This window comes from Phyllostomus hastatus, unplaced genomic scaffold (genome assembly GCF_019186645.2).
Source record: "Phyllostomus hastatus isolate PE091 unplaced genomic scaffold, TTU_PhHast_1.1 phas_contig_40, whole genome shotgun sequence".
In the NCBI taxonomy this organism is placed as follows: domain Eukaryota; kingdom Metazoa; phylum Chordata; class Mammalia; order Chiroptera; family Phyllostomidae; genus Phyllostomus; species Phyllostomus hastatus.
The window spans coordinates 14,194,299-14,207,501 of NW_025333872.1; the positions used below are offsets into that span (position 1 = coordinate 14,194,299).

Genomic DNA, 13,203 nt, shown 5'->3' on the forward strand with positions numbered 1-13,203 from the left:
CCATTGATGTCCTGCTGCTGATGACTTTTTACCAGTATCTTCTATGGGGCTAATTCCAGGGAATCATTATTTAAAAATACAATAGGAGAGTGTGTCTCCTTTCTCAGTTCTAACTCATGCCTAGAACAACCCCTTAACCTTTCAGAGATTGGAAAGTCTTGGTTTATATCTAGGGTAAAGGTGAGAGGAAGTTCTTTCTGGGAATTCTCCTCTGCTGTCTTTGCTTTACTCCTTTGGAGCATGATGCCTTCTAGATTCAGAGCCAAGGACACAGTCAGGTTCCTTAAAGTATCCTTTAGTCTCAACACTGATGGACCCTGTGCAAATGTATGAACTAGATGACATTGCCATTAACATCCTTACCCAGCTTAACACCAGTTGACCCTCTACTCTGGTCCACATTAGAGCCTCTAGTACAGCCTGAAAGAGCTGCACATGATATAATCACTTCCCTACCTCATCCAGCCAGCAGATCTATGAAACACCTTCTCCAAACACCATTTCTCTGACAAATGAATTAGCTGATAAACCACTTGGCCACTTGGTTATTTCTGGTTTTCCAATACAGGGTTTTTTTTATTCCATTTATAAATTTAACTCAGTTACTAACACAAAGAACTATTGAGAAATAGTTTTGATCTATAGACAATTTCTTTCCCAAACTTGCTATTTTTATATCTTTGTCCTTAACTAAAATTTCAGCAAATCCCATGAGAATTTCAATTTTCATGTATCAATACTCAGGAGGGGCAAATTTGATATGTCTGCTCTACTGTGGGCTCCCAACAAGGATTCTATTTAAGACATAAAATAAAATGAGCATGTAAAAAACCAGGGAGTTGTCTTGAATTGAAAGGTAAATTTTGACAGATCTCTTATTATTAATATGTTCCTATAAGGTAAAAAAGTGGTTTGCTGTAACACTACAGAAATAATTATAGCAGACAAGACCTTTTCATGATCCCATAATAAGAGAAGCCCACAGCACTGGGGGTAGTCATCCTAAAGGAAGATTAATAACAATTCCTACTACTCTAAATAAGTGGTATACCATTATTAAGATGGTGAAATCAGGCTTAAGTTTAAAACAAGTTTTAAAAACACCCAAATATTTGGCAATCTATAATTTGACTGGCATTAGACTAGGTTTCATGACAAATACAAAAGACATATCTGACATTGTTCCAATCTACAAGCATTTCTATGACTGTCTTCCATGTTAAAGTTGAAAAAAAAAAAGATTTCAGAGTCTATGTTCTCCCATCTTAGTGTCCAAACAGGTCAGACCTCATCTCCCCTGCTCATTTTCCAGAAATATGTTGAACATTCTGACTTTTGGCCCAAGTGCCCACACCACTCCTCAATCACAGCTGTTCGTGAATAGCTTCTGGATGTACTGAACGAAGGCAGAAGGCCTTGTTGGCACCACAGGGCACCTTCTTCCCTTGGGAAAGCCCTGCGCTGCCACTGTCCTTGCCCAGCTGACTCTGTTCCTGCAGTTGCTGCTTTGCTTGTCTGAGGTCTGGACAGAGCAGCAGCAGCTGATCTTGGCCTGCCAACTGGTATCTCAGCAACTGTTCTTGGGTCTCCTTCCAGTTTCCAGTCTCCTGCATATACATTTGCTGAGCAGGACAGCCTGCAGCACAGGTGTGCCCATGGGATGTGATGCCGGTGACACTGGGAGCAGACACAGCAGCCTCCTCTCGGCTGCCACCCTCCTCTCGGACAGCACGGCGGCTAACCTTCCTTCTGGACACTCCATTTACTGACTGGTGGGGGAGTTGGTTCAGCTTGCCCAGTATGATCTTCATCTTCATATCTGTGGAAAAAAGAAGGAGGGGGAGAAATAAATTTAGTACTCCATCAGTTGATTACACATGTTACATATTTTGTGTTCCTGAAAAGACATGCCAAATAATTGAAGGCTGTTGAGTTTTATCAGCTTATTGATTTTTTGAAAATATATTTTCATTTATTTTTAAAAATATATTTTTTTCTAAAAAGAATCATTGTGTCCCAAGCCCAATTTAGAATGAATGATAATGATCTAATCAAAGTTTGATAATCAGTTCTTCTCAGAGAAACATTTTTATGATGTTGATTAGTCAACAAGGATTTTTTATTATAAGTACAACATAAATATGAAACTAGACCACATTCTGGCCTTACCAAATGGGTTAACTAATACTTGTACTGAGAAATGTGAACTCTGAAACAGTCTTATCTAATACTTTGGCTTTTATGCTAAATTAAGAATTTTAATATCTTTCATCTTATGAAAACATGAATATAAACATGGGTAGACATAGCACAAGTATATAAGTAAGCATGTATCTATTATGAGTGTGTACATATGTGACTATGGTGACTATGTAATACTACAAAGGAGCACTGGCCTAGAGTCAAAAAGTAAGGATTCAAGCTCCCCTCCGCCTATTAACTGGCTTCGTGACTTTCATCTTATTCATCAGCCTCTCCGGGCTTCAGTTGTCTAATACTGTCAGGTGCTACTTAACAATTTACTAACATGTATTTCATTTGAACGGTCCTGTTTTAATTACTGTTTTCTGCCTGTGATGTTTCACTTGCATGTTATTTTCCTATTCAACAGAATTAATATTCAACTGAGAACACAACATTGACATTGACTGTGATGAACAGATGACCTGGGTGTATTTGTCCTTATCTGTCCTAATTCTCTGAAGGATATATAAAAGAAGCAACAATACCATTTTTGAGCTTTTAAAAACCACTGTCATGCCATATGTCAATGACTAACATATCACATTACTTGAATAATAAATGATAGTGAACTAGAATTATATAGAATTTTACTGGTTCAATTGAGTCAAACACCGAAACAGTCGTTTATGGTCCCTAGAAGCTAGATTACATACTAGCTAAGAATACAGTCTTAGAATGAAAAGAATGTTGTCCAATGTCCTGCTTGACGCCTTACTGACTAAATACATGTGCAAAGTGTACTTACCCCCTGTGCTTCAGTTTCCTCATCTGTAAAACAGTAATAATGATAGCACCTATCTCATAGGATTGTTTGCAAGTTAAACAAGATGAACTGTGCAAAGCACTGCCCAGAGCCTGTGTTATAGTAATAACTGCATAAATAATAACCATCAAATTACAGATCCCTAGTGCTCGGATAGCACTTAACCCTGCCCGGCACTGTTCGCAATGCTTTACATTTATTCACTCATTTAACCCTCATAGTATTGTGTGATACTATGCTTCATAATAAGAAATCTCTTTCCAGCACAGAGCTCTTAAAACCCTTGGAATTCCCTAAGTCACTGGTAGCAAACACAAGGCCCACGGGCCAAATCCTGCCCTCCACCTTGTGTTATCTGGCCAGGCACCTTGTTTCTCCTTGGTGGCAGTGCCAAGCTCTTACTTAACTGTTAAGGAGTAGTTACATTTCTACAGTTCTAAAATTAGATTTGGCCCTTTGAAGCCAACTGCCAGGCTCACATGGGCCCGGGAGAAAGGGAGTTTGATACTCCTGCCCTAAGTGATAAAAGCAGTAAAGATGCCTTCTGTTATGTTAACAAAGTGACTTTTGGACTCCACCTAGGATGGGAGCTGGTTGCCAGGAGAATCAATCAAGTAATTAGAAGGTGAAACTCCTCTCAGTCAAATGCCCAAGTGCATCTCTTTAAAGTATTTTTTTAGCTGTATAATACTTTAGTTTCTGGTTGCATACTACTCTAAACCCACATGTTTTAATTCTTTCACATAATTAACTAATTTCCTACCTGTAAGAATTACACTATCTTATGACACACCTTAGTTCTGAAATATGTTTTTCATCCTATCTTTCAAAACCCTCTGCCTTCTTTCATTCAATTCCCCACATACTCTCTCCAGAGAGGATTTCCTAACGCATGCGTTTTTTAATTTTCATATTACACTGAGTATTGAGGGATGTATCCATTTATTTGTTACAAATAATAAGGTATTATAGTTTAATTTTTAAAACAATTTTGTTCAATTACAAAATAAAAGAAATTCAAGAGTAATCTATGTTAATGAATATGTTCACTTTCACATTCCAATGTATATTCTTTGAAGACAGAAAGGCTAATAATAATTTAAAGTAACACACATCAATTATAGCTATTACCACATGTTGGGCATTAAATTATATATACCTTTATCCCTAAACAACCCTCTAAAGTATTATTATTATCTCTCTTTTAGAAGGAAGTCCATTGGGGTACAGAGAGATTAATTTCCCAAGACCATGTACAAAGTAGTGGCAGATATTACCTACTTTACAGAATTGAAGAATTTTTGGCTCCAGTGTCTACATTCTAAGCACTACATAATGTTGTGTAAAGTTAAAGGTAGCAATGGGGAATTAAGAAGACTGGTTGGGTCCATGCATGGGAGTATGGCAGGAATGAGAATATTATCTTTTATGTACTTCGTGGTGGAAAAAAAAAAGTTGAGAACTACCCTAACCCCCCAAAGGGTAGGTGGCAATACCAACACTGACATTTCTCATCCTTGCTTTTCTCACATCTCATCACCAAATTCATCAACCACTGTTTTATATACTATGTAAATGACATTTTTCTAGTCTGTGTGTCATGCTCTTCACTCAGTTTACTGACACTGGTCTCAGTTTGTATTAGAAGATAGTAGACATGTCAATATCACGCTACACACCATATTATTGGGGTGCAGTGTACTAATTTCCTAGTCAATTTAATCTAACAATGAATGAAACTGAGGTGAGAAAAGGAGAAGGTAATAGTAAAAATATAAATACATATACGTGATACACTTTGGTTTTAAGCAGTAAAATGAGACCAAGTGTCATGTTTATATTGTTTCCATGAGGCATCAGTTAATATTCTGCTAAACACATGTGACTCATATCTTCTCTCTCCTTTTCCACAGTCCTTTGCCTAGCATGTATCCGCTATGGCTACCTAACTATGGGATTACTCTCTTGCTTAGATCAATGCAAACCTCCGTGTTATGCTAGTTTTTCTGGGGGATCTCAACTGTTCCTAGAACTGTTCCCTGACAGCTCAAACTACATTGATTTATGCCTCAATTCTTGTTGACTAGAGTTTTCATTTGACTTGTGCAACTGCTTCTATTATTGGTCAACTTTCCTGGTATGACAGTCTTGTCTTCCTCTTCGGATGTTGAGTTCCTTCAGGGAATCAACTTTGTGCCATCAACTTTGTCTCCCTATTATGCCCGATTCCATGCCAAGTACTGAACTTGGTGTGAGTTCCATAATCACTGCCCCCACCAGCAACAAAAGACATAGTTCATCAAGATCAGCAAATAACTAAAGATCAAGAATAATAAATTATCACATGGAAACAAACTTAAAAAAGGAAAAATAGTTTCAAATTTTTATTCCTTGGTAAAACCAATACCATTTAATACAAGGGGAATCAAACATTGAAAGCCACTTATTTTCACTCTGTTGAAGATATTGTTGTCCTGTTTTTGAGAGCTCATCATTGGAACTCTGCTTTTTCAAATCTACATCTATTCATAAAAGATTAACACAGTGTAGCTTTCCTTTGCAGGTGCCAAAAACATTTAAAAAAATCTCCCATGAATTATTTACATGGTAGCTCCAATCAGCCACATACCTGACAGACTCCCCAGCCAAAATGAAAGCTCGCTGAGTAAAGGTGCCCAGGGAGGCCAGCCGCCTCCCGCTGCGAGGTTATAGACAGAACTAAGTCAGCACAGATTATATGTCAGCGCCGACATCAGAAGGAATCAGATCTTTTGATCTCAGACCTCCACAGGAAGCTTAGATCTCAGACAAATTAGATAAAAAAATGAATTTATAGCAGATATGTGTCCTAAGGCATTCAGCTGAATGTTTGGGTTTTAGGGAAGAAAGAATACTGAGTATTAATACATGTGAATTGCCATGCCTCCTTTCCACCTCTGTCTTGGTGAGTGCCCAATTAAAATGGAAAGATGGCATTTCAAAATGCCCCTTCGTGCCTCTTCAGGTTCCATGGTTTTGCTCAAGTTTTAGGAAGAATGGCATAAAAACATGGCAACATATATCCTGTCTCTATGAAAAGAAGGATTCGGTGATTTTGGGGTCTGTCCGTGTTCACCCACAGTCAGCTATAACTTGTTCATTTCTCCTTACCCTCTTTTGTCTTCTAAAACTTTCTTGGGCAAACAAATACATGCCGTGCCTCTGTTATTTCATTTGTGTGGGTACCAGTTGCTGGCTTAGTTTGCAATGGAAACATTAACGATGGCTCTTGGGAGGGGGGGCTCTGCCCACAGGGTCCCCTGTCCACCGCAGATGAGAATAAGTCTACCAAGACATGATCTGCTTGGGGAGGAAAGGTGGCCAATCTCTCCAAGGAGAAAGGCCAAAAGCCTTTTCCTCAATGGGCTTTTATTGGGTTCATTTTGCACAGGAATACAGGTAAAGCTCATTAATCATTGTCAGGCAGTAAGGGTCAAACAATAAATAACACACAAAGAATTCTGAGGGCCTATTTCTGAGTGAGGGTCTGTAAGCTAAAGGGCTATGAAACTTTGGGAAACAAACTCATTTCCTGCTCAGACCTTTATCATTTAATTGAGAGCATTCTTAGCAAAGCAGATTTCACAGGATTTTATGTATTCTTTCTTAGGCCTGATCACCCGGGGAACTCGCCCTTTCTAGCACAGGGCTGCACCACCCTCTGTCATTGTTTCAGGCTTAAGTGAAGCAGGGGAAGTAAGGCAGCCAAGAGATTAGGAGGCTTCTCACAGAAAGAATGAGGACTCAGGCTCTGTCAAAGCCTAGGGGTGAGGGCCCATCTCCCCTTTTCTCCATAGCCCCATAAGTCCTTCCCTGAGGCCCTCCCATGATTGTGCCCATCTTAGGTCATCCCTCCCTTGAGGAATCTTACCTATCATTGGCTAACCGATCAAGCATTGGGGGCCAGGCAGGGTGAAGTAAAAGCAGCAGAAGCAGCACCTCTGCCATGGAGATAAGCTTTATCTCCTTAGGGGCTTATGGTCCAAAGGTCACTCACTCAGCCTTAGCCATGGGGGATTACAGCTTCTGAAACCAGGCAGGGCGGTTCCCAACAGGCTCTCCCCACCCTCATGTCACCCCCACTGTTAAGGTATTCCTAGCTCAGTCTTTGTGTGCTTCATTCGGTGTTGGACAACCAGGATTCAGTACAGAAGCCCAATATAACCACCTGTACCCTGGAGCCTAAAGACAATCCAAAGCAGAGAGATGAACCACTGATCAACCAACATGAAGAATGTACTCCAACTTGGTTTCCCCTTTGCCAATAAGGGCAATAGCCCTACCCACATATTAAAGAAGGTATATATAATAGTTGATAAAAATATTAAAGTGTTAATTAAATTTATTAATTGACAAATATTAATTAATAAATAGCATACTGTTACCTATGCCTTTTCTAGGTTATTTGTTCAAGTGAAAAATTATCATGTATTTTCAATAAGCAGTATATGACAAATCAGGAAGGTATGAAAATTTTAGAAAGATAAAATATGAAAAAATACTTTTGGTCTCACATTGTATCATAAGTGATCTCCAGGGACATAAATGTTTTAGTAAGCCTAATTTAACTCATCAATCCATCAAGAGTCCACTTTGCTGTATTTTGTGAAGTGTGAATCTACACTAATAAATATTCTAAGTATTCAAATTTACTAGTTCCTTCTTTGTGCTAAATGCTTCTGTTTGTTTTATTTTTATCTCCTTGATCATTTATTGTATTTCTAGAACTAATATTCATACCTATATCTAACTGAGGTCATTTCTGTGAAGTTCCCATTTACTTGAGTCAGTGTCATTTTGCTTTAAGAACAGTAATGTAAATATGATCTCTTTTGCTGAGCTACCTTTTCCTACTGCAACAAAATCTATTTCTTATAAAAACTTAGTTTTGTATCATTGATCATTATTTTCTGAAGTATTAGAGAATCATCCTATGCTATTCTACTCTGTAGAAAATAATTGAAATTGTGATAAACCAAAGTTAATTAGAAACATGTATAATTAATTCCCTATGTATTCAAGTCTTCTTTTTGAGTTACTCAATAAAATAGTTTATTTTATATACAAGTCTAATATATCTCCTGTTGCTTTTTTTCAAGATAGTATTTTCCTTTTGTAAATTGTATTTTATTGTTATGCTATTACTGTTGTCCCAAATTTCCCTCTTTGCCCCAATCTACCCAGATACCCCCACTCCCTCAGGCAATTTCCCCACCAGTGTTCATGTCCATAGGTCATGCACATACGTTCTTTTGCTACTACTTTTCCTATGCTGTACTTTACATCCCCATGACTGTTCTGTAACAACGAATTTGTACTGCTTAGTCCCTTCACTTGTTTGCCCATCCCCCAACCCTCCTCCCATCTGGCAACCATCAAATGTTCTCTGTATCTATGATTCTGTTTCTGTTCAACTTGTTAGATTCAGTTGTTGATAGATATGTTTATTGTCATTTTATTGTTCATATTTTTGACCATCTCCTTTTTCTTTTTAAAGAAGACCCTTTAACATTTCATATAATACTGGTTTGGTAATGATAAACTCCTTTACCTTTTTCGTGTCGGTGAAACTCGTTATCTGTCCTTCAATTCTAAATAACAGCTTTGCTGGGTGGAGTTATCTTGGTTGTAGGTCCTTGCTTTCCATTACTTTGGTTTTTTTTACATTGTAGTTTTTTCATTACCATTTAACCCTCTCATACTCCCTCCTCCACCCACCCAATAATCAACAGTTTTCCATGTCTGTGAGTCCCTTTTTTTTTTTTTTGCTCCATCTCTCCACTCCTTAACCTCCCCTCCCCCATAGCTGTCATCTGTTCCCTATGTATAACTCTGCCTCTATTTTGCTTGTTAGTTCAGCTTGTTCATTAGATTTCATATATGTGTGAAATAATATGGAATTTGTCTTTCTTTGACTGGCTTACTTCACACAACATAATCTTCTCCAGGTCCATCCATGCTGTTGCAAAGGGTAAATTTTTCTTTATTTTTTTTGGCCAAGTAGTATTCCATTGTGTAAATGTCCCAAAGTTGTTTTATCCACTCCTTTATTGCTGGACATTTGGGCAGCTTCTATACCCTGGCTATTGCAATAACACTGCAGTGGACATAGGAGTGCTTATGTTCTTCCAAATTAGTGTTTTGGGTTTCTTTGGATATATTCCCAGAAGTGATATCACTGGGTCAGAAGGCAAATCCATGTTTAATTTTGTGAGGCATCTCCATTCTGCTTTCCACAGTGGCTGCACCAGTGGTGCATAATTCACAGCATTATGGGCCTTCCTCAAAAAACAAAAAAAAAACCCTCAAATAAATCATCTAAATTTACATTAAAAAGAACTTGAAAAAGAACAACAAACAAAGCTCAATGCAAGTAGAAGGAAGGAAATAATAAAGATCAGAGCAGAAATAAACAAAATAGAGCCTAAAAAATGATACAAAAGATCAATGAATACAAGAGATAGTTCTTTAAATAGATAAACAAAATTTACAAACCTTTAATCGGACTCATTAAGAGAAAAAGAGAGAGAAGACCCAAATAAATAAAACCAGAAACCAAACAGGAGCCATAACAACTGACACCAAAGAAATATAAAAGATTGTTGGCAAATATGAACAACTGTGTGCCAACAAATTGAACAACCAGGATGAAATGGATACATTCCTAGAAACATACAATCTTCTGAAATAAAATCAGGAAGAATCAGAGAATCTGAACAGACAGATTACTCCTAGTGAAAATGATACAGTAATTTAAAAAAAACAAAACACACCTCCCAATAAACAAAACCCTGGACTGTATGGCTTCACAGGTGAATTTTACCAAACATTCTGAAAAAAAAAAAACTAACACCTCTCCTGAAACTATTTCAAATATTCAAGAAGAGGGAAGGCTCCCAAGCTCATTTGACAAAGCCAGGATTATCATAATTCGAAAACCAGATAAAGACATTATAAAAAATGAAAATGATGGGCCAACATCCCTAAAGAATATTAATGCTAAAATCCTCAACAAAATATTAGAGAACCAAATATAGCAATGCATCCAAAGTTCATATATCATGATCAACTGGAATTTATTCCAGGAATGCAAGGTTAGTACAACATTTACAAGTCAATAAATGTGATCCACTACATCAACAAAATGAAGGATAAAAACCACATGGTCATATCAATATATGCAGAAAAAGCATTTGATAAAAATCCAGAACCCATTTACAACAAAACTCTCAGCAAAGTGGGAATAGAGAGAACATACCTAAATGTAATAAAGGCCATATATGACAAATCAATGCTAGCATCATACTCAATGGGCAAAAACTACAAGCATTCCCCTTAAGATGAGGAATAAGACAGGGATATCTGCTTTCACCTTGCTTATTCAACATAGTACAAAAAGTCCTAGCCATAGCAATCAGACAAGAAGAAGAAATAAAAGGCATTCAAATTGGAAAGGAATAAATAAAATTCTTATTTGTAGATGACATGATACTATACACAGAACTCCCCAAAGACTTCACCAAGAAATTACTAGAACTGATACATGAAGTCAACAAAATAGCAGGATACAAAATTAATGTCCAGAAATAAGTTGCATTTTAATGCCAATAACAAATTAACAGAAAGGGAAATTAAGAAAACAATCCCATTCCCAATGGCTACAAAAACGAATAAAATACCTAGCAATAAATCTAACTAAGAATGTAAAAGACCTGTACTCTGAAAATTATAAGACAATGAAGAAAATGAAGAAAATGCAAATAAGTGGAAGCACATACTGTGTTCATGCATAGGAATAATTAACATTGTTAAAATATCAATGTTACCCAAAGCAATCTATGGATTCAATGCAATTCCTATCAAGATTCCAATAACATATGTCACAGCACTAGAACAAATATTTCAAAAATTTATATGGAACCACAAAAGGCCCTGCATAGCAACAGCAATCCTGAGAAAGAAGAACAAAAGTGGAGGAATCATACTACCTAATATCAAACTATATGATAAGGCCACAGTAATCAAAACAGCATGGCATTGGAATGAAAACAGACACATAGACCAATGGAAGAGACTAGAGAGCCCAGAAATAAACTTATACCTTTACAGTCAATTAATATTCAACAGAGGAAGAAAGCACATACAATGGGATAAAGACAGTTTATTCAATAAATGGTTTTGGGAAAACTGGACAGATACATGTGAAAAAACAAAACTAGACCACCTTCTTACACCACACAGAAGAATAAATTCAAAGTGGATTAAAGACTCAAATATTAAACTCCAAACCATAAAAATCCTAGAATAAATATAGACAGTAAAATCTCAGACATTACTCATAGGTTTTATCATTTTAAATATTTCTTGCCATTTCCTTCTAGCCTACAAAGTTTATGTTGAGAAATCAGTTGACAGTCCTTTGAGAGCTCCCTTGTAGGCAACTAGTTTTCTCTTGCTGCTTTTAAGATTCTTTTTGTCTTTAACCATGGCCATTTTGATTATGATGTGTCTTTGTTTTGGCCTTTTTAGGTTCCTATTGTTTGGGATTCTCTGTGCTTCCTGGACTTGTGTGTCTATTTCCTTTACCAAGTTACAGAAATTTTTCTGTCATTTTTTTCAAACAGACTTTCAATTTCTCGGTCTCTTTTGTCTCCTTCTGGCACCCCTCTGATGTGATTGTTGGTATGCTTGAAGTTATTCCTGACACTCCTTAGAATATCTTCATTTTTTTTTCTATTCTTTTTTCCTTCTTACTATTCTGATTGGGTGTTTTTGGCTTCCTTATAGTCCAAATTCCTGATTCATCCACTCTACTGTTGATTCCTTGTAAATTGTTCTTTATTTCCATTGGTGTATCCTTCCTTTCTGGCTGGATCTTTTTTTATGCTATTGAGGTTCTCTCTAAGTTTACTGAGCATCCTTATAAGCATGCTTTGAACTCTGCATCTAGTAGATTGCTTGTCTCCATTTTGTTTTTCTCTTTTCCTAAGTTTTGCTTTGTTCTCTCATTTGGAGATGTTCCTTTGTCTCCTCATTTGGGCAGCCTCCCTGTGGTTGTTTCTATGCCCTAGGTAGCTGCTACATCTCCTAGGCTTAGTAGAGGGGCTTAATATTGTAGGTGTCCTGTAAGGTTCAATGGCATAGCGTCTCATATTACCAAGGCTAGGTACTCAAGGTGTGCCCACTATGTGGGCTGTGTACAACCTTCTCTTGTAGTTGAGCCTTGATTGCCATTGGCATGTCCAGTGTTAGCCACTGCCTGTGTTTTACCCAGGGTCATCCAGCATAAGCTACAAAGCGATCTGTAAATGGCCACTATTTGTGCAGGTCTTAGAAATATTCTGGCAAGGCCAAGCTATGAACCAAGGCTGGTTGCTGCTAGTACCAGGCCTGGGGCCACTTATCAAGAGGAACAGGGCTTGCTAAGATCAGATTCTGCTTTTTGAGAGAGTTTAGAAAAATATGAAGCATGGACCAAGACAAGCCATTTGTATGGTAAAGCCACTGGTAACAACTTAGATGGCTCTGAAAGTTGGGTGGCGCAGAGCCTCATGGAATCACCAGGGTGGGGCAAACAGTGTGAGCCAGGTTGATGGAGTGTCATATATGGCACCCACCTGTTGGTTCTTTGGGCAGAGGGCTCAGAAAAGGAACAATGGCTTCTGCCAGTACTTCTGTCTTGGAGAAAACTGCCACCGACTCTCTACCTGATGCTAGACAACTCAGTTCCTCCCTGTATGTCTCTGGTGCTTTTCAATATGCTGCCCCAACACTGGAGGTCAGAGGAAGTCAGTCTGAGTAACTCCATCTGTGGACCCTTTAAGAGGAACTGCCTGGGACTTCAGAAGTTTCTGTCTTCTACAATCTCAGTCCAAGCTGGTTATTATAGCCAAAAGTTATGGGGACTTATCTTCCTGGCACTGGAACCCTGAGCTGCAGAGCCTGTTGTAAGGCTGAGATGAGAGTCTTCGCTACTGAGATATCCCTCTTAATTGTTATTTGGCACCCATGGGCATGGGACCAGCCCTTTCTGAGTCTCTGCCCCTCCTACCAGTCTCAATTGGGTTTCTTCTTTAATTCTGTAAGTAGTAGGACTTCCACTCAGCTTTATTTTCAGCAGTTCTGAGTGATGGTTGTTCTATAGTTTAGTGGTAATT

At 37.9% G+C, this 13,203-nt stretch overlaps 1 protein-coding gene across 7 annotated transcripts in view; it reads right to left on the reverse strand.

Annotated features, from left to right (window-relative positions):
• Positions 1–545: 545 nt before the first annotated feature.
• PKHD1 (PKHD1 ciliary IPT domain containing fibrocystin/polyductin) overlaps positions 546–13,203 on the reverse strand; it is a 450,367-nt gene continuing 437,709 nt past the window's right edge. For all 7 annotated transcript variants that reach the window (XM_045843325.1, XM_045843324.1, XM_045843319.1 and 4 more), the window contains one exon: positions 546–1,819. In XM_045843325.1, the coding sequence (XP_045699281.1) occupies positions 1,365–1,819 (455 nt within the window). In that variant the 3' untranslated portion in view covers positions 546–1,364. The remainder of the gene's footprint in view (positions 1,820–13,203) is intronic.